This window comes from Tribolium castaneum, chromosome 1 (assembly GCF_031307605.1).
Source record: "Tribolium castaneum strain GA2 chromosome 1, icTriCast1.1, whole genome shotgun sequence".
In the NCBI taxonomy this organism is placed as follows: domain Eukaryota; kingdom Metazoa; phylum Arthropoda; class Insecta; order Coleoptera; family Tenebrionidae; genus Tribolium; species Tribolium castaneum.
In genome coordinates this window covers 37,154,510-37,179,875 of record NC_087394.1, presented here as the reverse complement: position 1 = coordinate 37,179,875, position 25,366 = coordinate 37,154,510, and the positions used below count along the sequence as shown (strand labels likewise).

Genomic DNA, 25,366 nt, shown 5'->3' with positions numbered 1-25,366 from the left:
TTTTTTTAGACCTTGAAAGATTTATTTGGCTAGTACTTGTCAAAACTCCCAACAAATCACAAAATAAAATGGAAATTGATGTTACAGTTTCTCTCAATTTAGTTTCATTTTCTTAAAACCAATAGTAATAAAACTTACTTGTCTCTGGTGATTGCGTGTTTTGCGATGAAGGTGCAAAAAGCGATCGCAATCAGCGCAAAGATTCCCACAAGTGTTGCACTGAATAACTGCATTCGTTTCCCCATCATCATGATTCGTACAAGTTGGCCTAGGTGGAGCTGGTTGTCCTTCTGCATTACTCCACTGTCCTGACGATAACCGGTCAACATGATCCTTATCAAGGACACAAAGTGAAGCAAGTGCCAACCACAACGTTGGAGTCCTGAGACATGTAGTCGGCACTCTTTGTTCCTCACTCAACTGAGTCAAAGCTAAAATATTCTCTGCGATAGCCCCTTTTGTTACATTGGCCCACATTTCCGATAATTTCCCACAGGCCATATCTTTGATCAAGTGAACTATAACTTCGGCCAGTTTTCGGTTAACACAACCACGTAACCACCAACGTTTGCCCAAATTGTCTTTAGGGTAAATGGAGGTGGCTAAAGTCACAGTATTGATTTCTTTGGGGGCTCCACCCGCTCCATTTTTACTCTTGATTTTCACTTGAACGGTTAATGCTTTAGCTATGACGCTCAGAAATACGTCCAAAATTCCAGGTTTGTGCATATCGAAGGAACCACGATATGTTGCAGAGACTATGCTGAAATCTTTCGGTGGTAAATTGGTGATTCCCATCACTTTGGCAAACGAATCTGGGGTGACTTCGGGAAGAATTCGACGCAAAAGTGAAGTGACCTGTAATTAAAGTAAAAAATTTTATCACAAAAAACATTTAGAATTTATAAAAGCTTTGGAAGTGAGATAGTTGTGTTACAACCGTTCAAGCTTTTATTAATTTTTAAATCTAAAGCTTCTTTCCTGATTGATTTTTTTAATTTTTGGTACATTTTTTAAATAAGAGCTTTTTAAAATTCGATAAAAGCCTCCAAACATTTTTAGAATAGTGAAGGTTAAGCTATATTGACTGCCGCTATATTATTAAAATATATAAATAATAAATTAATTAAATAGATAAAGTATGCAAAATTTCAGCTCATTCGGATAATATAAAAATTAGTTTAAAGCGCTACCTGTCGTTGAACTCGTGCACTTCCTGTATGCAAAAGACTGAGTAAATCCCCGAGCAGGCCTCCTTGATGCGACAAATAAGCCCGTCCGACTGAACTTCCCGATAAAGCCAAAACCATTGACAACATCTCAAAACAATAAGTATCGGAATTTTTCGTAACATCCTGACTATAACCACTGTTTGTCAGTCCGTTATTTGAACAAAGCGATGTTTCCCATTCTTCACGTACACGTTCAGTCTCCTTACGAATCGCTTGGACGATATGGACAATCACCTAATCAATTAATTTAATCAAGAGATAAAAAAATTAGACAACTTACTTGTTTTTGCAAATGTGTTAGTTTACTTCGACTGAATAAAATCCCAACCATGTGTTCTCTCAAATCGTTGCTTTCTTCCAACGGTTCGAGACTTTCACTTGCCGAAATCGAACCACTGTCATTCAAATTTTGGCCTTCTTCACCTTGAAGCAACTTTCCGAAAACTTGCGATGTGATTAAACGAAACACTCTGAGTGTTTCAGCTTCGCAGTTTCGTTGCTGGATGGTGGCAGCATTGTATTGTTTGCCCACTTTTAACGACTCACCTTCGATTTTACCCAAAACTCGAATTTGTCTAACACGGACCGAATTATCAGGTCCTTTGAGCTCCAAACGTATCACACTATCGATGGTTTCTAAAATAATTAATAATAATAAAAAAATTATGTTTTGTTTCTGTTTTTACCAGTGAGAGGACAATTGACCCAACCACCTAAAATTCTAGACTCGACTTCAACCGTTCGTAACTTGATCATTTCATCGGTATTTGGACCGGAATAAAACGTAACACTTGAAACCTTGTTCTGTTGAAACAACCACCAAGTAAAAAAAATAGTTTGTGAGAAAAATACCAACCCCCAAATCGCGACAATTATCAATGTGCACACAAATCAAAGTCGGATGATGGTTTTGTGCACACACAACAGTTAAACTTTTGGTTTTATTCCTATCTTCATCTCCCGACTCCCAAAACGTTTCAGTCGAACCATCAGTCAAACTCCCAATCATTGCCTGTCTACTTGAAGCCTTAATTTCAATGGATGGTGTCAAATCTTTGAGACACTCAACACTACAAGTGGCTTGACTGAGAACACTTTGATGGCTTTCGTGCATCGAAATCGTACAATCTTCCATTTCTTCACTTCGTGATAGAATTTTACTAATATTACTAAAAACCTGTTCGAGATTTAAAAAATTATTTCATTGTGTTTTAGTGTTGTTAGTTTACTTGAGATCTGTGCAGGAATGAATGGTCACTGGGTGCAAATCTTAAGCCCCAACACCTAACTGCCATCTGTTGCAATGATGAACCCATGGGTAAAAGTACCATAAGGTCGGCAATGGTCTGGAGAAGGGCATGAAATGTGCTAGGGAGAGGATGGACAGCATCCCCTGCTATTGTGATATCGGAAAGTGGGTGTTCGCACACGTTCATGTCCTAGAAAAAATCATGTCTTAACTTTTTCATCCAAAAACAAGCTAAATATCTTGCTATTTAGAGAAAAATTCAAAGCTAAAGTTACTGGCATTTTTATAGGCAAAAGTTCAATTGGCTGATTTTAAAATCAGTCTTAAAACAACAAATTTGTAGCTTGTTATAACAGTAATTTTCAGTTTTTTTCAGTTAGGTACCCGGAAGAATTTTTTCCAAGTGAGTGTACTTACTTGATCGTCAATTTTTTTCGCTGGACGGTTATCATCGTCCGTTTCCGTCTCAACTTCGGCGGGTGTTAGCGAAGTGACAAACCACCACAATAAATCGTGCAAACATATCGGCTGAGTCACCGATTTTAAAAGCCAATTTAAAGCTTGCATTGCATAAACTCGACACATTGCCTTCCTGAAAATTGGTCAAAATCGTAAAAACACCAAACTTAGTTAAATTTACCTAAGTGCTTGCTTCATAGCCAACTGGAGCGACTCCAAATCGTGTTGTTGCAACAAAAACTGCATTACCGGCCGTTGTAACAGAACAAGACCTTCAGTATGATCACACGTTTCGGTTTTTACAATTGCCGAAGTGTCAATTTTTGGAACTAGTTTTTGGAGGGCGTTTGATGGGTTGCAAAGGAGAGATGATCCTCCTTCTGTGAGTCGTTCAAAAATTAGGCATAAAAATTACAAAATGATCAATACCAACCGTTTGCAATTTCACTACTACTATTATTCCGTTTCCTCAACATAATAATCCTCCCGTCTAAACCAGTCTTGGACCAGGGAATCCCATTAGTGCCCATTGAAACCGAGCGATGAAACCGTAACCCTTTACCACTATCTGAATCATTATCCGAAATGGAAACCTCCGACAACGGCTAAAACCCACAAAAAAATACAAAAATCCCCCAAACTTTTCAATACTCACTCTTTGACCCAAGCCAACTTCGTGCAAATTCTGTTGCCTTAAAACCTTTTCATAAAACTCGGGTTCATTCGGCGTTAAATTCGCCCCCAAAGCTTGCAAACACTGAAACGGTGGCACTGGACTAAAAGGTCCACCACAATCCGGAGGTGAATTATTCTCAGAAACTGATGGCATAACACTAGACGATGGTCTCCTCTGACGGGCTATAACAGCATCAGCAGAACTCGCCAAATCCAATAAAAACATTGCGTTATTTTTCATAATCACATGTGGTTCGAGACCTGGTGAAGTTGACGGTGATGATAACGGTTTAACGTAAACACTTTTTCTGCGAGTTAGGTTTTTGGTTTTGGTTTGTTGTTTGCCTCCACGGTTTGTTTTGACGTATTTTTCGCGACAACTTTCGCAAAGGAGGTACCACGAACTGTTGGCTGAAATTTTTGGTTTTGTTTTGGTGGTAATGCTCAAGTAATTTGGGGGACTTACGAATACCACCATCACCACAATTACCGGCCCAACCTAAACAATAATTTCCGCCAGAATTGTAGCCTTTACCTCCAGCGTGTTGACCACAACCAGGGTGGGATTGGTGCATGTGGTAGGTAACAGGGTGGGGGAACACTTCGCCACAGAGCTCGCAGAGGGTTTCCCAACTTGAAGAGTGCAAGTAGCTCGAAAGACCGATGTCCTCTTTAAAAATCCAAAACTAAATAAGGCGCTCGAAAATTAAAAAAAGAAACAAACAAACTCCATATACCTCCATTTTGTCTTTTTTTATTACAATATACACCAACAATTTTCGTATTTTTTTACTTTTGTGATTTTACTTACCCAAATAATTCCTCGGTGAAATCTTTTTCTTCCTACTCTTCTTGCTATCTTTCTCAATAGTTGCATTCTTCTCCTTATCCTTTCCTGCTTTCTTTTTATGCACAGGACTCGCCACAATCATATCATGCGAAATAGCTTGCAGACAATTCGTCGTCAGCTCCTCCCAGAGAAAAACAAGCGATTTCAAAGCAGGTGGTAACACTGAAATCGTATGGTACCCATAACCACCCTCAGTGTACTTCTCTCCACTTTCCTCATTTATAATCACTGGATATTTATTGGGCCTTTTTCTATTGGCACTAGCATTAGCTGCGGACCTCGTCAACGATTCCAACGTTGATGGTTGAATATGTAGGTAATTCCCCGCATTGCTAACCTCAACCGAATGCCTTTGTCTTGCTTTTTCTTCTTTGGACAACTCCTGTCGTCTTTTATCGACTGGAGCTTCTGGTTGTCGGGTCACAACCAAAGCACCCTGTTTCGGCAACGTTGGGTGAAACTTCAGGAATGAGGCACAAGCCATGGCATCATGGACGATTCCTTCATGCCAGAGAAACGCAGCGAAAACGGCCCGCAATGACTCAGCCACCGAGGGACTCATTGCGTGTTTTGCCGGCTCAGAACCATGATAATTCACTTTGGAAGAAGTAGGTAATTGCTGTAAACTAGCCGGACTTATGGCCCTTTTAGGGCGCGCTTTACCAGTGGCGCGATCAACTCGTGACACTTTTTGTGGCATTCTTTCATCTTTACTGCCACTTCCGATTGAAAAGTGGCCTTTAATCGAAGGGTTTGAGCTGTTTTCGGGTGAAGTTTGCGTCCCGGTTTGTGTCAATTTTTTGGAACTTTGTTCCGAGTCCTAACAAATTCACGATTAAAAACACTTGATTTTGGAAAAATTCTAGTGACTTACAGTGTTTTCCTTTTTGTTTGGTGTGTGTGGTGGACTTGTATGTAAAGAACTACCGCTTGGACTTGGTGATAAGTCACGTGGTTGTGTGGCTTGACTTGGTGATTGCGATAAGTCACGTGTTAAACTACTCACCAAAGCGCTGGTATCGGATTGGTTGGAACCGCGACGTACTGTAAACACCACAGTCCAATTTGAGTTTTTTAACACTTTAAAAGCTCACCTAAAGGTGACATTCCGATGCTACGAGGTGAACCGAAAGCTTGTGGACTGCTGCTGGTACTGTCATGGAGGATATTACCACCACGAGCTATAAAATTTGTCAATGAGTCGAGAAATCGCCATTTTCCTTCACCAAAATTGAGGCGAGACTTAGGGCAGGAGAGGGGATAAGTTTCAAGGTCGAGGGTTGTGGCCTAGCAAAACAATCATGCATTATGTAAGTGGATACCTTCGATTAGCCTTAAATTCTGTACTTGAACCGAAGAGACAACCTCTTGCCGTTCAGTTGCTAATTTTGCAAAAAAATAAACAACTATACTATGGATTACTCTACGTTAAGACACGAAACGATGTACAAATAAACCTTCACCTCTGTCCCCAAAGAGAAAAAAATGGTGTATTTAGCTAAAAATAAGAAAAGAAGTCGAAGAAGCGATAGTAGAAAGTGAAAACAAGAAGTGAAAAGAAATGCCTTCAAACCGGGACGGTAGAGAGATAATTTAATTCCCTACGATTTCCTTCCAAACATTGTTCTAGTATTTTGAAAAATATGAACCTAAGGGCAAATTTTAATAAATTTTTTCTCACGTTTCTCGTGAAAATTTTAATCGTCCGTTTTTCTCAGCCTATTAAGAATGCAAGGCTCAACATTTCTGTATTTTTTCCAAGTAATTAGTAAATTTGTAATTTTTTTGAAATGGTTTTGTATCTCGTTTCGTCTCCTAATCTAGGTTATACTAACACATCGATACTTACAAGGAATTGGAACAGGACTTGAGCTCCGACTCATCGGTTTCGGGGATAAATGCCCAGCACGAGGACTTTGAGACCGTTTTGGGGTCCCTGGTGGTGTAATACCATTACCGTTACAACCATGTTCTCTTGACGAATCATCGCTGGAAAAACACCCATCAAAAATAAATTTTAGCGTTGCATTTATTACATTTTATTAACATCGTCGCCTTTAAACCACTTCGGTAGACTACTCAATTTCGAATCTTTCCTCTCCCGTTTTGGAAGTTTGGGCGATTCGCCTTTAACACTATCACCAAAAACAAACGGATTCGTCGAAAGTGTTTCCTTTGGTGTTACAACCAAATTCTGGATTGGTTGACCACTGAATGAAAAGTTCGGTTCGGGAGGTTTCGGTGCTGAGCTACACGAAAAATCAAACCCTTTTTTTGCTTGATGTTTTACAAATTCAGGCTCTGACAAGACATGAGGATCAGTCCCTGTCACATTTCCCAAATATAGAACATTATTCGGTCCAATTGCCAATGACCAAGCTTCATGGTCCGTATTAAAACAATATTTCTCAGCTGTGGTTTTATCCAACAGCACCCAATAACCATCAGGATTGACCGCATAGTCGATAACACCAATTCGATTACCCAATACTAGCATTCCAACAGGTGGTGCTTTCAGGCTGGGCCGACTTCGGATATTGTGGCCGGAAGCACCACATTTTATCACTTGATAGTTGGTAGAACTGCCGGGGATTTTGTGCCGGTCGCTAATTTCCGGCAATTTTCGCATGATTGTGTCGCTTATAACTTGGTCTAAAATTGATTTGGGTTCTTCAACTGGCAGTAAAAGTGTTTTGCCCAAATGTTGGTTGTATTGCAAACACCATGCTTCGATTACGCACGTGGTGCAGTACTGTTTTATCGTTTCGGCGGAGAGACGCAACCACACGCCGTCGTCGTTGTGAATCTATACGTAAAAAATTATTGTTTCAAAAAATAAAATAAGAATTACATTGACATATTTTTTTCTTAAATATAAATAATCTTTTTTATTCACAATATTTTTTAATTTTGCCAAAAAAAAGTTGCACACACCTCATCGATAAAGGCAATCGTGCCATTGACATGCACGACCCCAATCTGTTCGCTCTGCAAGGACGGATGCGCCCTTATCCTTAAGCCAGCTGAATTTTGAGCCACAAATTTCCTCAATTTGCTCGGCTGATAGATGGATTTTTTCGCCGTGATTTGACTAGGTGGTGTCATTCCTTGTGGCGGTTCCTTAACTTCAACTTTGAACGCTTCCTCCATATCGTAACCGTCTATATTGACAACAATCGAGTAGAAACCGACGGATGCGGGTGTCCAAGTGGCACTATAAGTCCCATCACTGTTGTGTCTCACTAACATATTCTCGCTGGATCTTTTCACCGTAGGACAGGCGTATCGTAATTCCTCAAACGAGTAGTTCTGATACGACTGCAAACATTTATTCAAAACATTAAAACTTCCAAATTGAAAAAAAAACAACCTTCATGACACTAATCGAATGGAAACACATTTTATCCCGAATTGTGGGCTCGTAAGAGTTGTGTATCGGCGGTGGTACAAAACCACCAAAACTCAAAGGGTCTGGTTGTTGCATCACTCGGGGTATTTTTCGCCCAGAATCGCATTCCCCCAACTCTTTTTTATCAATCGGAATTGCTTTAACCTCCACCTTAAATCAGTTGGTTTCTTGACATTGAAATTTATTATTTTCTCACACTTACTTTCATATTTGGAACATTAACTAAATCAGAGTATTGGTTTCGCGTAACAACTGTTATAATAGCCGGCCATCCACAACGTAACTCTTCTCGAGAATACAAAACTTGACATTTTGATGGATCTACTCTGCTGGCTGGCTGAAGCCATTGGGCTAAACGGCCGCCACTTGAACCGGCCACACAGCTCACGAAATCTCGCAGGAAAAGTCTCTCGTTTGAGTGGATGCTGAAATTTAAATTAGATTAGTTTGATGGCGAATCGGGTCAAGGATAACGAAGGATGAATAGCGAAACTAATTGTAATAATCTGCAAAACTTTATTGAAGTGATTTGTTTTACATCGTTGGTTCAATCAAAGAATTAATTTGACACAACTGACTCGACTATGAGGCAATATGTTTGAATTAAATTGTGTTAACGATATTTTAATGTGTTAGAACGCGAATGTTATAGCCGATAGCGAGACATTTTTCCTTGATTTATATTTTATTCATTCTCAAATGATAGAATACGATAATTGCTAATTATATGGACTATAATCCAGTGAGGCTAGAAAAAATTACGGAAGGTTGGTTTGTTTATGTCGAAGTTTCTAAAACTTATAAAAATATACCTCCAAAATACGAGGATGCACAAAAATTTATCGTTCATAGATAAATAAAACTAATGATCCTCATTTCACCGAGACAGTTTAGTTTTTCACCAAAAAAATTACTCGAAAATTGAAAGTCCTAGAGCATGTTTCATTCATTTGTAGTTTTTTACAAAATCGAAATTTTTGCCCGAAAAAAATCACTAGATCAATAATTTTAAACGAGCTGTTTTGCTCATAGTCTTAAATGTTCTCATAAATGCAAAAAATTCATACTTTATACAATATCTTGCATTTCTTAAAGTTACATAAACAGCTGTTGAAAGTGTTTATATTTGCGAATAATTACAAAAGTAGGAGTGACTTGTTCCAAAGATAATAAACAAATTGTCAGCAAAGTACACGAGTATTTAAACTCGTTTTGGTTGAGCACAATAATTATTAACTAATTGAAAAAATAATGGTAAATGATAGTTTTCATAAGTTTTTCACTTTGTATTTAGTGCTTCACCTACACTTCATTTTTATTTGTTTACATGAAAAATGTTTTTGATCATTTTTGTCCCATTATACCTAACATTAAAAGGCTTCCAAACAAGTCTTTTAACAACTGAAAATAGGAAAAAAATAATAAATAAATAAATAAAATGAAGTCGGCAAAATTGGAATTTGTACCACAGAATCTGGTTTCCATAAAACTAGTTTTGTTATCTTTTTAAGTATTAATTAATTATTGCTCGTCTGCTGCTTGTTTCATTGCTCATTTTTTCAAGTGACTCAAAAACCTTCTAGACTTTCGACCGAATAAAAAAAATGTTACTCTATTATTAGAGTAAATTTTTATAAATTGTTCGGGGGATTGATTTAGAAACAGTTTTTTTACTAGGTTTTCCTAAAGTGGGACCAAAAAATCTGTAAATTATTGGATTGAAAGCAATAATATTTTGCTATACATATTTGTGTTTTATTAACACATTTTTGTCTTCAAGAAACGTAAATTTCGTCTAAAATAAGTGAAAAATCGCCGAATTGTATCAATAAAAGTCTTGAAGTATCCTCAAAAAATTTGCACACTATTGGATCCAAAATACTGTTTTTTTGCTGGTTGAATAGGTTTTTTCGGAAGGATTGTTTTAGAACGATGTTCAACTAGAAACGTAATAATTTGACGAGTTTCATCAAAATATTATTAGTAATAGAAGCAAAGACAACCTTTTCTACTTTGTTGAACATTTATTTCCTATTATGTGGCTCATAAATGTTGTTTACTCGTCGTACATGTAAATTAACTAATATTTTTCTAAACGTAGATGAAATTCTCAAAGCCTTGCAATCGGCATATGCCATAAGCAATCCGAGAACAAGTTGTTAGCACTTGAAAGTCGATATGGCATTAAAGCAACATTTACATTACAAATTGCAGTAGCTCAAGTAGCAGTAACGGTAGATGGATGATAGCAGCGAATAAGTCGGTACAATTGATTTCTTTAAAAAATCAAAACCACTTGACAATTATTCGCAAGGTCATAATATTTTTTGCTTGACTTGACCACGACCCATCGCCGAATCCCCTTCATTAATAATCCGAACAGATAAACACTCCACTCCTATAAAAACACTCCCCACGTCATCCTCCACACTCCCAAGAGAGACAACAGCGCCCCAAACAAAGACACCACATGAAACACCAGCCAAGAGCAAAGCAAAGCAATTCAAAAGCGCCAGTCGTTCAGAACAGTCCCAAGTGATAGTTTCCCTATCGCAAAAAAGCACCAAAACAGACTCATGCAGGTCAAATCATGTCGTTTGCAGTGTTTGTGCCAAACGTAACCGATGTACAACCAGTGCAAGAATGAGTGTACGAAATGGGTGTCCGATCGTGGCGGTCCTTCTTTGTGCTTCTGTGGGTGTATTTTTTTGGGATAAAGCTCGGGAGAGGAGACACGATATGTGACCTAAAGGGCTGCAATTGCACCGTAAAGGTGGCCAAGTGGAAGAGTGTTAATTGCTCCCTGAGTGGAGTTCAGGCAAGTGGAACCAAACTAACTACTAATCCCTTTTCTTCAATTTGAATAATTTATGATTAGAACGAGACACCGCACCGCTTCGCCGGAAATTATTTATTTGATAAGAACTTATCGACGTGGTTGAGAAATTAAAAATTTCTGTAACAGTGCTAGAAACTAGACAAGAGCCGGACGCGATGTTTATCGCTATTTGTTTTGCTTCTTTTCCCTTGTTATTAATACTGGAACCTCACAACCATGTGCCAGTTAAAGTCGGCTGAGTCACTATTTTGGAAAACCAACAACTGGCATTAACTAGAAAGTAAAGCACATAATAACGATCGATTTAATTTACCCACTTATTGGAATTTTATTGAACGGAAAGAGAAAGTACTTAATTACCGAGTGCGAAAATAGAAAACCCCTCCTTTGTGATTATAAGTAGCCACAATTACCGCAAAAATCCACACTTAAACTTGAGCTATTTGAAACATCCGATCCGAAGGAATTATTACACAAGCGTTTCCCTATAAACAATGAACATTGACCCCACAAGACGAAACGTTTTGGCAAAAATATCCAGCTGATGTTACGAAAAAAAATAAACAATTTCCCACATGTAATAAATCGTACGTGACATTTCTTCGAAATTAATCAAATGAGTAATTCGAAAGAGATTACAAAGCACAAATATCTGTTCTGGGAGAATCATTAGTGTTTATGGGGCAGTTTATCATAATTTGTTTTGATTAAACATGGAAAGACGATATTTTGTGTTTTTATCTAATGTAGACAATTGTAATACTTCTAGGATTGCACCTAGCAAATAACCTTGCAACTATCACAATGAAACACAACGGAAAGGATTGATAAAGATTTTTAAATAAAAGGCTTGTGCAAGTCTATTTTTTAATTTTTTGAAATCGACTGATTAATAAATAGTTGAACATCAAGTCACCAATGAAATTTGAACGTAGTGTGCCATGAAAGTGACATAGTCGTCAAAATAATACAAAAAGGCTTCGAATCTAAAAACAAAAGAATGTACAACTCCACTTGAAACAATTTTGCCGAAAAATCCAAAAATGTTAATTCAATGATTTGACAGACATGACAGTTCTTATTACTTGAAGCGACTTGATGATCAACCATTTTTGAACACATTGGTATAATGAAATAGAACACAAAGGGTTATAAAGTGTGAACAAAATATAAAGAGTGGACGCCACCCCAACTTGGTCAAAATTTTCAAATCGACCATTTTTCAATGTATGCCATGTACGGACAGTATAATTAAGTGCTTCCTGCATTTTAATCATCTCGGTGACTCCCTGTGAAGTGCACACGTGATCGTGGTTGAGGTCTCAACACGACAACCTGTTTTCTTCTTGGGCTTTTTTTTGAAGAAAAACGACAACTTAAAGGCTTTCGAACTCGTTCGGACTCGTTCGATTTACCTTGTTTGTCATGGTTGTGTGTCTTTATGGACTCGGATGAAATAATCGAAGTGAAGTTGTTGCCAACGGCCGACAAATTGGCCAATTGTCAAGGGTCAGTTAATTTAATTGCACCGTTTTGGGGTATAGTTGCATTGTCAAGAAGAAGGTGTACAGTTATTACTGTCATTGACCGGCATTTTAGGCTTCACTTCCTATTGTCAATGGTTCGGTTTTTATTCATTTGTGACCATTTTCGGGCAGGGTCAAGGTTTGACAAACATTTATTCACTTTTTGAGAAATACAATCAGTCAACGGGTTAAAAGTAGACGTGAACTTTGCGAAAATGTCACAGGAAAGGATAACGACACCCTTATCCTAGATATGCCTGACACAATTACGTAACTGGATCATTTTTTTTAGCCAGCCCAAGGTCTTGATTAATTTTGGTATAACATAGATTGTTTGCTTTCTGACACACTTTTGGTTTTTAGTCATCGATTTGAGGAATTTCTGATAAAAAAATGTGATAATTCTTATAAAGTTTTACTCATCGTGGATGAATAATAATTGTCGACGAAACGGGAAAAAATTACGGGGAACATGTCGATGGATAATTTGTTGAAAGAAGATAACCTTGGTTTTATTATTATCTCAGTCAACAACGATTGTTCTAAATATTTACACATTTCCTTGTGATTTTCAATATGACGCTGTGATTTTTCCTTTCCTAATGATTATAAAATCAATTAAAACTTTTATTTGTTGATTGTGGAAGTTGTAGTCCTTGTAATAAATTGGAATTAAGTTTTTTGACGTCCAACTTACAATCAATCAGAATCAGTGAAAGGATTTTTGAATTGAAATGCTCAAACACCAAAGAGAAGTTTAAATGGACATGGAGACCGATTACAGCGTTCATGAATCATGCATTTTTATTGATCTGACCTCAGATTCACCTACAATAAGACACCGATATTTCGCTGCAAACAGCTGAAGACTGAAAAAAAAAATGACAATTAATTTCCTCATTGAAGAATTCAAAGGCGCCCACATGGCCCCCAAATTGGAATCATTCATTAAAACACTTCGGTGTCATCAAAGCAACAAAACGCAAGAGTTATCTGTATAGCTGCCAGAAATAAAAACGATTTTTTCACACACGTAACAGGAAGTCTAAAATCGGTACCTATGCGTAAACATTTTTTCGCCACAAGCATCTGGACTTATTGTTTATTGATGATTTTTTATAATAAACATACAGGTGAAGCAACAACGGATGCGTCAATCGTTCCATATAAAATATAAAGACATCAAAAGCTGGAGGAGCAAACAACGTATGTAATAAAGTGCCAAGGAAGATCGAGATGCGACATTCCGGGAGAAAATAGTTTGTCTGGCACATGGTGTAGTAGCTCCCAGTTTTTTTATTGACATGACTGACGTTCAACAGTTTCGAAAAGTAACTTTTAATTTGGTGAAAGTTCAAGGCAAAGTACGGTTGATTTATTGCGATAACGTTGTAATTACCGGACATCTGCACTGCTAATTAATCGACGACTTATTAATACATCTAAACGTATAAAGCGGAAATTGAAAGAGTGCAGCCTGTAGAAGACAACTGTACATCTTTCATTTCATGCATGATAATTTGTGTGAGGAAGTTATGAGGTCGTAGTGTCATTCCTGATTGGGTTTGTTGCAATGATAATACACAAAAATCATGCATTTGTGTTTATTTCCGAGTTATCTCGTTGCTGCAGACTTTAATTAAACACTGGCAGATGTAAACTGCCGATAATGATCAAATTTTCATTAAAAATATTTGTTTTACGATCGTAATTATTAACTCAAGATGTAATAAGGGTTATTACTTAAATGAACCGCATTTTATGGCATATGGAGGTAAAGATTTCCGTATTTACTTTTGACGCCCTATTTTTTTAATTACTAAAACATACAGCGATAGGCAAAAGTATGGAACCAAGCCTTTTGAGCCTAAACTATGTACCTTACAAAAAGAAACTAAGACATTTTTATTCAAAATCATTTTGGTTTTAGAGTTTTTTTTTCAAAACATCTACTACGACTTTTTTTTTTGATAAAATTATATACTCTACTTTATTACAATTAATTTTTATCTTAAATATAAATACTGTATTTTAATTTTTGGTTTCTCTGGTTGCTGAGAATAAACATGTTGATCAGTCACTTTGTAGTTTCAACGATGAAACAATAATTTTGCAAGTAGTTTCGGTATTTGGCGTTTGAAAAATATCCAGGCAATGTTAATGTCGGTATGTGCAGAGTTTCAATAATTGGCCACACATTTCTCTCCTAAAAATACATCGAGTGTAACAAAGCCGACTTTTCTGTCATTGGGTTACTTGAGTCATCATTTATTCAGTCACCTGATGAACTAGCAACGTTGCGATTTTCACTCTCTATATTTACACAAACCTCTTTATAAATAGCACAAGTCAGTCGTGAATTATTCCCTACAGTTGGTACTAACACAGTGTGATTTCTTAAAATTCCAGCCATTAGGCGGCTCGGGTCTGCGGCCTTATTGACCTTTCACACAATCAATTAAAAACAATAAAGACACGAATTATTGTACCTCTGTTGTAGTTCGTTAACCGGAAACGGGTGAAAAGTCGACCCTTCAGCACCCGCATTTAAGGGATGATGTTGTGAAAAACAACGATCTTTAATGGATTAGTTTTGTTGCGTGCTTACATGGGGGTGGCTTTATTAAATAAACCCGCCAGATTTCCGGTTAAAAAGCGACAGGAAGTCACCCGAATTTTATACAAAGGTGCTACTGCACCTATTGTTTGTAGTAGTATATACGTAGGTGCGCCTCCTCCTTGCAAATATCGTCTTTCGCAATCGATTTATTTTCTTCCAACAATCAAACTTCTATTGCTCCAACTATTTACGAAGCGGTCGTGCATAAAACTTTAATGGATACGTTCTCTTCATTGCTTAATTAACCCTTCAATGTCAAACATACGACGAGCGAGATATCGGATTTTTTTCAAAACAGGTGCCAAAGAACATCAACCGCTACTAATTAGTCTCATTAAAATGTCAGAGGTCAGCCACTTACGCAATGTTAACAACCCACAAAGATAAAATCGACCAGTGGCGTAACCAAAAAATTCCAACAATTCATTTAATTGTGCAATGCATTTTTTTCAGGAACTGAGACTGGACTTGTACCGGATACCTCTCGAAACCGTCGATGTGTTCATCACAGGCGGTGAAAAAATCGCCTTGGGTCCAAAATCGTTCGACCAGATGCCCGGTCTGGCCCTTCTTCACATAGAAGGCACTCGTTCAGTTGTGATGGAAAAACAGTCCTTTCGCAACGTAACCACTCCTAGTCTAATAATTCAAATCCAAAACTGTGATCAATTAAGCATAAAGACTGGTGCATTCGACGGTGTACAGGTGGGTACATGATAAACAAATTTTAATTAATGACTATTCCTTTGTCTGTAATAATAGTAATGAAACGATTGCATGTTGTTGCAGAGTTCCATAGAAGTTGAAATTGTACGATGTGGTTCAGTGAATGTGGAAAAAACAGCGTTCGGGAAGCTAAAAAGTGCTCTCTTTAGAGACGTTGAGGAATTGGTCTTAGCTACGGAGACTTTTGAGTTTAAAAATCAGGGCAGTATTGGACGGCATGGTCCCGTCACCACTGTAAGTATTTCAATTGGGTTAAGCGGGGGTTAATCGAAACCTTAGGCCTTTGATCCAATTTCACTCGATTTAGAAGCACACAAAAAAACAGGGGAATGAATAATTAAATGAAGGTTTGGCAAGTTACTTAGCTATCGCATAAAACACAACCATTCTCTACTATTATTTTTAATTAAATTTCATGATGCAATTTGTTGTACACTATTGTCATCTGTTTAGTTACAGCGCACTTTTCATTTTTATGCTTTTTCACTAAATGAAAATGTAAAGGTTGATATGATGCAAGGTTGTTTTAGATTTTTATTTTTACAAAATATCGGCTGGCTAAAGAAAGAATCGTCTTTAAGGCTTCACTTTCCAGGAATTAAATTAGAGATAGCAATTTCGTTTTACATTTTTTTATAAAAGTCCTTTGCTCTCAGCTTTTATTAATACAAAATTATTGGATGAATTTTAAGAACAGTTTCTACAACACTTCTACGTAATAATAAAACTCGCCATTTATCTGGTTTTTAAAATAATCTTTGTTGTAATTCAGTGGGAATAATTTTCCATTCATTGTCTTCTAGAATGCAAGAAGTGAAATCACGAGCTCAAAGGGTTCACAAGATGTGAGAAAAAAAACAGGATTTCTTTTTTTTTACAATTCTTAAAAGGAAAGCTTATAAGAGAAATAATAATAACGAAATCATCCTATCCTATAAAAATATTACGCGTGTGCTGTATTTATCACATTTTTTTAAAGATTTCTCTTATCTCTGAAAATTCACACAATTTTAATCCTTTTAATCCTAATGGAAAGTCAAAAAAGCTGGGAACTATTAGAAAATCAACCAAGATCCTTTTTCTTTTAATAAAGCTCTGAAATATCCTTTAAAATTTCATTTAAGGACCTTTCACTTAGATTTCTTTACCAAAAATTGCACTGTATCGGAAAAAAATTAAAGAAAGTTTTTTTTTTTAATATTCTACACAATAGAAAGACAATACAACGGGAAATGGACAATAAATTTTTAATTGTTTATTGCTTTGGGACGAATTATAACTTATACTGCAAATCATTGTCGCAATCATTAAATTTTAATTATAATAATCCCACTTAATACTTAGTTAGGAGGAAAAAAAGTTATGTTTTACTGCTAACTGTAATTTAATTACACATTGTTGGCGTTAAAGATAAAAGTTTAGAAAAAATAATAACAAACATCTTTCTAATTATGAACATTTTTGTTAATTTTTTGTTTTAATTTAATATCTTATTATTGCACAAAAATAAAACGTGATAATTTTCGCAAAAACCATTCCTAACATTTTATATAAAAAATAAATTAATAATTTTTTATTGCAGATTTTCTTCGACCATGTGACAATAACAACAATCCCGCCCCGCACGTTTTTCTCAAGTTTAGCCGACGTAACCTTTCGTAATTCCCACATTACCGAAATCAAATCGGAAGCATTCTCAGCGAACCAAATTTCCTCGATAACATTTACGAATTCATCGATCGATTACATCGACAGCAACTCATTCATAAGTCGGACCCTAATTTACAACTTCAAACTGCAGAAATGCACGATTAAACAAATCCGAGAAGGGGCTGTCATGTCCGCCATCACCAACCTAACTGTTCAACATTCCAAGTAATTTTTTCCACAATTTTGACACACACAAAATAACGAGATTAATTTGTAGTATAACAGAAATCCAGAGCGGAGCCATCAACAGCACCGTCGCCAAAGTGGACATCTCCGACAACGCAATCCGAAACCTCCAGTCCTCGAGTGTGACTTTCAACAATTGGAACAAAATCTCGTTTGATCACAACATCGTTTTCAATTTACACGCGCACTCGATCCAAGCGCCTGTTAATCCAGACGTTGTTGAATTCTCATTCAGCGGGAACGAAATCTTCAAATTCTCCCAAAGTGCCTTAAGTTTCGTGCCAGATTTAGACGACCATGTTTTCGTATTCAAAGACAATTTCTTCGAACAAACGTGCCATTGTACTTTAGACGAATGGATCGTCGAACTCATCAATGCCAACATTACGACCAAAATCAACAAAATCGCCAACAACACCTTCTGCCGAGTCACCGATTTTTTATCGCAATGTTTCGAACTAAAAGTCGGTGTTATAAACGTGAAAAACTTCACTCAACTCGTTTGCAACTCAAACTTTACCGTTGTCTGCGAACCTTACAAAGGCGAAACGAAAATTGTCAATACCACTATTGCGATTTTCACCGATCAAGACTCGGATTCGTCAAGCCATTGGTTGACTGTTATCATAACTACGACTTCAATCCTAATTCTGCTCGTAATTATCACTTCCACCGTTATGTTGATTAGGGGAAGTCGCTGGTTGAAACGTAAAGGTTACTTCCGTAAAATCCAATACAACCAAAACAACGAACACAGCAATGATGAAGAAAACACCATTGAAACGGTCGATGAAGGCGACAAGCTTGACATTTCTGAAGACTTGACCATGGAGTTACTCCAAGACTTGTCAAAGAAACTCGATGACCCATTAACCCATCAAGAAGCATCGGAAATGATCGAACAACTTTACCAAAAATACATACATAACATGGGCTCGGAAAACAACAACCAACAAGAAGACGAGGCCCATTTGTACGAAGAGCTGGGGAATTTGCAAATTGCTGATGCAAATAAACAACAAAGTGGCCCCAGAAGCATTTTACGTTTGATGGAAGAGAAGTTTAACACACATTTTGAGGATATAGATGCCGATGATCGTCCTGCCCTTGTTGGGGAATATTCAGAACCGTCGGATGCCGCAGTTCATTTGTATTCCGAACTGAGGCAAAATAAGGACGAAAGTGAGAATAAAGACTCGCTAAAGTCGCGAGGTTCGAGCAATATGGCCTTCAGGCCATTGCCTGATAAACCAGGATCGTCGAAAATGTTGTAGTGATCTCGTGTTATTCTATTCCAGACAATCAGTGCCTCGTGAAATGAGTTGTAGCTGTGATAATGTACAGTGGTGGCAACGCAATTTGTGTTGTTTACGTGTATATTTTGTAATTTTATTTTGATTCAATAGTATTTTATATTAATGATTACTTGCGTTGTATAGTTTATGTTATCGGCATCATTTTATCAAGTTACTTATGTTCTTTGTGCGATGTGAGAGGATGTGTAATGAAATTATTATGAAATATACTTTCCGTAAAACTGTGAGCTTTGAGTTAATTTAATCTTAACATTTTTATGTTGATTTTTATCACAATAGCAAAATATTTTTATTGATCAGTAAAGTGTTACTTCTACTGAATCAAATTCTAAAATTTCAACTTGAAATTCGTCGAGATAGCCGTTTAATTATTAAAATAAACATTTTTGCAAAAATTTCATTTCACTGATTATTACTCGTATAATAAAATCCATTAAATTTTCAAGAAGAAATACGAAAAAAATATGAGAAATTTTGAAAATTCACCTCAACTATTTCGCATCTTGCAACCAAAGGACCAAAGATATCGAAACAAAATTTTCAAAATTACGATATTTAATTAAACTCAAAAAAATATAAATAGAGAAAAAAATTGTGTCAAAATATAAAACGATTGTATCATTTTTTTTTAATAATAAGTCAATTGTTACGCAAACTTTAATATTTAATTTCAAAATTAGTAAACGTTTCAAATTAGGTGGTAAGTTCGTTTGAGGCATTTTGTAACAATAAATGTAGGTAAGTTTAAAAAAATAGGTGCATTTTTAAATTTTAATTTGTTAAACAATAGATTTTTTACATTAGGTTTTTTGAGTCCTGGAATGCGAATTTGAAAATTGTCGCCTTTTAAAAACGTAGCACTTGAACAAGACGATAATACGAAAAAGTAAGACCGACAGAAACAAATGCCTTTCAAATTAGGATTCTGCATCAGAAAATCAATAGAGACTACTTATTTTTGGGCGAGCTTTTGTCCATTTTTCTGAATGAGAAAGTGCCAATAAAAATATTCAAACACAGCCAAGAAAATCCATTTTTAAAATTATTGTGAATTAAAGATTTTGGTGTGGAACAGTTATTTAATGTTAATAAAAAAAAATTCAGTCAACAGTCAAGTCGTAGTAATGGGTTTTCGAAATAGTATAATATATATAGAAAATTGTTCATATTCTGTTAAATGCTGTTTGTGTTTTTATTCCATTTATTTATCGGAACCAGTTGAAAAATTTAAAATAATCACAAAATATTTCCACAATTTACATAAATTCACTCAAAATTTTATGTAACCATAAAACTTTGCGTCTAGTTCAAACAAATAAATTCGTTGAAACGCAGACACATTCCCACCCAACTACCAACAAAACAAACTCAAAGTAATTGCATTTTTCACCCCGCGCTTGCATTTTTAATTTCCTTGCTCTAAAATTAGCTCATGCAATCCACTCCATTTACAAATTACACACATCTCGATCGATTCACCTCCTCAATTAAATATAATTACACAATTACAACGATGTAAAAGACCTCATTGCGTAACAATCAATGCATTCCACATGCAACTCTCAACGAATTAAAAACGGGCGTCGATTAGTTAGACGACGACGCACGGCGTCATCGTCATGGCAACTCGCCGCCGTCAAAACAACATCCTTGTGATCATTTGCGAAACCACCGACTTCAAGACTAGTTGTGTTGTGTTGTGGTGTGATAAAAATTTGTGAGGTAAAAATTTGCATGAAATAAACGCCGCTCGATTTGTATTAATTGCGCGTGCATCATCTATTGTGCGAATCTAACAAAAAACGTCCTTGTTTCAAATTAGCTGCATTTCAAATATGTAAACACACAGTTACAAGCAGTGTCCACCTTTATTATTACGCATGCAACGTTCAAAGATCACCAATTTAAGTAATTAAGCGAGTGATATTTTTGGAATCTCTACAAAATTTTAACGCACAATAAAACGGTTAATTACTCTCCATTAAAGCAAAAATCTGGTTTATAAATACGCGATTGCTAAATTTTTGGCACCGGGATCAATACAAGTCACATCTAAATAATATCAATGAAAACGCCCACGTTTAATTATGTCATGATGATTTTTAGTGCAAGTGCACACAGAACGTGACATTTTACGTTATTAGCGCGAAAAAAGGATGTTTATTACATATTGCAAATGCTAGTGAACTGAGAATAAACCCGACACTGAACATGTGGATAACAGCAGAGATTCCGTTTGTGTGTGTGGTTTTAAAACAATTCCGCTTGAGATTGATTTCATGATCTATTTTATATTTTTTCCGAAGCTATTTTCGTACAGCTGCTGCTTACGATTCAAAATCTGGAGAGAATTGTTGTGGGTGCAACAGATGTGAATAGGGGATTACACAACCCTCTACGGCATTGTATAAAAGCAAATAAAAGAATGGTCGTGGCGACATAAAGCTTTCAATCGATGAAGTTCTATTGATCGACAATGAACGAATACGTTCCAAATTAATTTAAACACATTCATGATATGCTCTAATTTTCCCACCGTAAGGGGTGGCAGGGGTCTATTTATAATTTTTTTATTCGGAAATAAAATGTTGCAAGTGTGATTTTCCTGGGAAGTACCAAATATCCGTCCCAGTTTCGTTTCCCCAAAAACGATGAGAATCAAACAAAACCCAAACCACACAGTTCCGCTCATAAAAACTCCCTAAAACCCCAAACAAAAATAAACAGCACATCCCTCTCCAAACATTGTAACTCTTTCAATGCATTTCCATCATTCTAAAAGAATTGAATTGAACGCTCGAGCTTATCTTCATTCGAGCTTACGTACGCGCAATTCAATCCTTTAGTCACCGTGGACTTGCTTTACCGCGAACACATCGATAGTCGATAACAATAAATGTTCACGTCGGTGTGAGATTTTGTCCATAATCAGTAGTGACGTGTTGTGATAACATTGTTTCCCGAAAAAACAAGTTTTCTGAAACGCAATAACTGTGAAAATTACCTTTTCCAACACAAAGTAAGAGAAAAATTGAGTTAAGTACAAGTACACCTGCTTTAATTGTGCCACGACTTTTCTAATCTTATCAACACCTAAACAAATAAAACTTGTGTAAGTCTAATAATGTTTCAAAATTTTCGCCAAATGTGGCTCCAGCCTAATTGTCGAGTGTGTAAGTAATGATTTAAATGAAGCTTCCTCTTTAAGAGGTCGGTCTTAATTTCATAAACTCAAGCACTCACCGTGTCATGTTTAATTTAGTGTATCATTAAACAAATAAGCGCCGAGATCTTTAACCGTAAAACCATTTTTTTTCAGCTAGTCTTTGTGGGTTTCGCAACGAGAAAAATGATCCTTCCAAGGAATAAAAAATGAAGACATCTGAAACGGGAGCAGTCGTTTCGTTAATATTTACTTTATGTTCCGCAATTTTAACCGGAAATTATGAACACATCACCGATAATCCGGTGTTTGGATGTAGATGGATAGGTGGAATTAGTCCAGGAGTTGTCTGCTTGTGTCGGGATGATGCCGAGGTAATTGTAATAATTTAATTTTTCTCAACACTGTTCAAATATAATGAATGATTCATGGTGACCAGGGCTGGCCAAATACAACAACTTTTTACCAATATTTATTTTAGAATAGGTGTACAATGCTTAAATGTCATGATTGAGTTTTAGGATCTATGTGGGCGGAAATGTGTATTTGCGCACTAATTTATCATAATGCTGGCGATACTAAAAGTTAAGATTTACCGCTTAATAGGCCAAAAACATAAAAGAACATTAATGGAAAATTATTTTTAATAGTTTGTTAGTTTTCCTAAAAAAACATGTTATGCTGTTTAAAAACAAACTACATAAAGCGATAACATGTACTATAATATGAGTACATTTTGTCCATTCAGAACAACTAACTCGGACTCTTTCTATTATATTTTTAAACAAAAAATATTCCAACTCTTTAGTAATAAAATAACTATCCGATTAGTGATATTAAAAAATAATTCTCCGTTTTATTGTATAATTCTTATTTGTACAACAAAAGATTTTTATAGATAGTAATTTTTCTGAATAAAGGAAGAGAAATTTTTATATTATTTTTCGTCTTTAAGAACATTAAAACAACATTACTACTCACTATTAAGCCGATATGAAAAGAAAGATTATCACAAAATTTAATTTTAAACACAAAGAGAAAAAATGTCAAACGAGCGCAGAGTAAAAGCAATTAGACGCTTTTTATTATTGAATTAATCGTTAATCTCGACAAAGAGGTTTTTCCAGCTTTTCCATGCTTTGATACGTCATGAACACATTTGCTGGTGTCAAAACCAGCTGTTTTCACCAATTTTCATCAGTAAAATAGAGATCTGATTAAGATTTAGAGAATTAAAACAAATATTACCAAAGGAGAAAGGCTTTAATATTGAAATAAATTATTACTTTTTATTAAAAAATGGGCTTACAATTTCTTGCCTAAAAAAATGTACTAAATCGTCTGTACGATGAATAAAATGCATTTGAAAATTTGGATAAAAATTCACAAAACAATTAATCCACTCAAAAATAGAAAAAAATTGTATATTTGCAAAAAAAACTGAATCAAAAAATGTTGTCAAATACTCAAAAAAGGAAAATTAACATAATTTTCGTAAAAAAAGGCGAGCTTTTATTTTATAATTTGCATTTTCATAAACTCAGTTTTAAGTAGTCCTCAAACTTTCGCTCACATTTTAAAAACTATCGCTCGTAGTCAAAAAATGAACACAGATTCAGAATCCTTGAATAATTTGGAATGAAGGGCTGAAATATTAATTGTCTAAACTGTCTAACTTCAAGAAAAACAACTAAAAGAGTTCATCTCTTCTTTTTTTCTGAGAGATTATCCAACACCTAGATAATTATTTATTCCAAATGTTGAACGACCTTCACGCATTACATGACGTGTCGGCGCTTTATTATCATTTATCACACATCAACAAATTAAAATTAGGTCAAGCCGAAGCCAACGACCCATATAATGATCAATCAATTCCAAATTCCAGGAAATGTACATCACGAAAAAATCCATCTCGAGTTACGACACCTCCAGCATTGAGATCCACTGTAAATCGGTTCGTTTCGGCCCGGAATCAATTACAGAAATGCGTAATCTTCGCAACATCAAATTAAAATCAATCCAATCACTAAATTTCGACGAACACAGCTTAAAATGGTACGGCTATCGAGACATAGACCATCATGACGAACCCTACGACATCAGCACACCTTCCCTTCAAATCGAAATCGAAAATTCAACCATTGGAACAATTTCTTCGTACACCTTCGAAGGCCGCATTAATAAAATCCGATTCGATGGAGTCACCGTTCAGAATTTATCACCGTTCGCTTTTAATTCCCTGAGACAGACACAGGAGATCGTTTTGCGAAACGTCGAATTGCTAAATGCACGGGAACAAGCCTTCAAGAAATTTTCAACGGATAATTTCGAACTGAACGGCGTTAAATCCACGATTATTACAAGCCGGTTCGTGTTCAACGTCACAGTTTACAACAGTTTTAAAGTCACGAATTGTGTGTTTGACACTGTACGCCCAGGGGGTTTCATCGTTTTCAACCCTCGTAATTTCCAAGTTAGCGACACTACAATCAACCATTTGGACGCCGAAGCGTTTAAAGTGACCACACGAGGGGATGTTCTGTTCCGTAGCAATAAATTCAACGTAATTAACGACGGTGCGTTCCTTGGAATCGATCTCAATCCGGATGAAACGGCGATTGAGGCGACAATGTCGTTCGATTCCAACGTTTTTACCAAATTAACGCGAGATTCTTTGACTGTTAACGAAAATTTCCGGCCGAAATTTGCCAATTTGTTCATCAACGAGACGTGTGATTGCACAAGCATCGACCACAATATTAAAGACACTGAATTCTACTCGGAAATTAAGTGTTGGCACGAGAGGGAATTTGTTACTGTCAAGGAATTCAAAACCAACAAGTGTTCGATTATTCAGAGTTACTCCACTGTTATTGTTATTGTCGTTGTGGTTTTTACTCTCTGTGTTATCATCGGGACTGTTCTTGTGGTGTATTATCGTAGAGTGTATTTGAGCAAGAAATACGGTAGTGAGAAAGGTACCAAAAATGGGAATTTAAGTATGATTGTTCCGGATGGAAGGACTTATCGTGAAACGGAACTTCATGTGATAGTGGAACGAGCTGATCTCTTGACCACCGATTTATAGTCATTGCACAGTATTGTTGGACTGATACTAGAACTAGGTTTTAATTTATTTTGGTACGAATTGCTTCATAAACGTGTACATGTACATAAAAATTGTATAAATAATTGACTCAGTTACCGAAAATAAAGTAGTAAACGAACGACTGATTCATTTTTAAATCCCCAACTAGGTCAAAAAATTGTTTGTCTTTAAGTCGAGTTATAACACAAAAAATTGCAGTGTTTGTATTGATAAGAAATAATTGTGATTTAATTTGAGGAGAGAGACTTTTTTCTATTTTTAAAATCAATTATTTGTTCCAGATCTGATTTTAGC

At 36.1% G+C, this 25,366-nt stretch overlaps 3 protein-coding genes across 7 annotated transcripts in view; 2 read left to right on the top strand and 1 right to left on the bottom strand.

Moving 5' to 3' along the window:
- hiw (highwire) overlaps window positions 1-25,366 on the bottom strand; it is a 35,778-nt gene that overhangs the window by 1,690 nt on the left and 8,722 nt on the right. Inside the window, 20 exon segments of the mRNA XM_064359810.1 lie at window positions 139-858; window positions 1,194-1,466; window positions 1,513-1,868; window positions 1,919-2,036; window positions 2,089-2,409; window positions 2,462-2,671; window positions 2,899-3,073; window positions 3,122-3,320; window positions 3,374-3,545; window positions 3,596-4,026; window positions 4,082-4,285; window positions 4,427-5,285; window positions 5,472-5,509; window positions 5,560-5,646; window positions 5,788-5,847; window positions 6,315-6,454; window positions 6,502-7,271; window positions 7,400-7,783; window positions 7,836-8,024; window positions 8,077-8,299. Coding sequence (XP_064215880.1) covers window positions 139-858; window positions 1,194-1,466; window positions 1,513-1,868; window positions 1,919-2,036; window positions 2,089-2,409; window positions 2,462-2,671; window positions 2,899-3,073; window positions 3,122-3,320; window positions 3,374-3,545; window positions 3,596-4,026; window positions 4,082-4,285; window positions 4,427-5,285; window positions 5,472-5,509; window positions 5,560-5,646; window positions 5,788-5,847; window positions 6,315-6,454; window positions 6,502-7,271; window positions 7,400-7,783; window positions 7,836-8,024; window positions 8,077-8,299 — 5,929 coding nt within the window.
- LOC103312214 (uncharacterized) lies at window positions 10,367-19,024 on the top strand. The gene is made up of 5 exons (XM_008192316.3): window positions 10,367-10,692; window positions 15,313-15,564; window positions 15,649-15,819; window positions 17,168-17,460; window positions 17,513-19,024. The coding sequence occupies exons 1-5, from the start codon at window positions 10,531-10,533 to the stop codon at window positions 18,753-18,755; spliced, it is 2,121 nt and encodes a 706-aa protein (XP_008190538.1). The 5' UTR covers window positions 10,367-10,530; the 3' UTR covers window positions 18,756-19,024.
- On the top strand, window positions 20,365-25,190 carry LOC103312213 (hypothetical protein). Of its 5 annotated transcripts, none has more exons than XM_008192311.3 (3): window positions 20,365-20,519; window positions 22,117-22,334; window positions 23,849-25,190. In XM_008192311.3, exons 2-3 carry the CDS (start codon window positions 22,170-22,172, stop codon window positions 25,049-25,051), a joined length of 1,368 nt encoding a protein of 455 aa, XP_008190533.1. In that variant the 5' UTR covers window positions 20,365-20,519; window positions 22,117-22,169; the 3' UTR covers window positions 25,052-25,190. The 5 variants fall into 5 exon arrangements, with proteins under 5 accessions (XP_008190533.1, XP_008190532.1, XP_008190537.1 ...); XM_008192310.3 differs by lacking the exon at window positions 20,365-20,519 and adding an exon at window positions 21,663-21,816; XM_008192315.3 differs by lacking the exon at window positions 20,365-20,519 and adding an exon at window positions 21,867-21,970.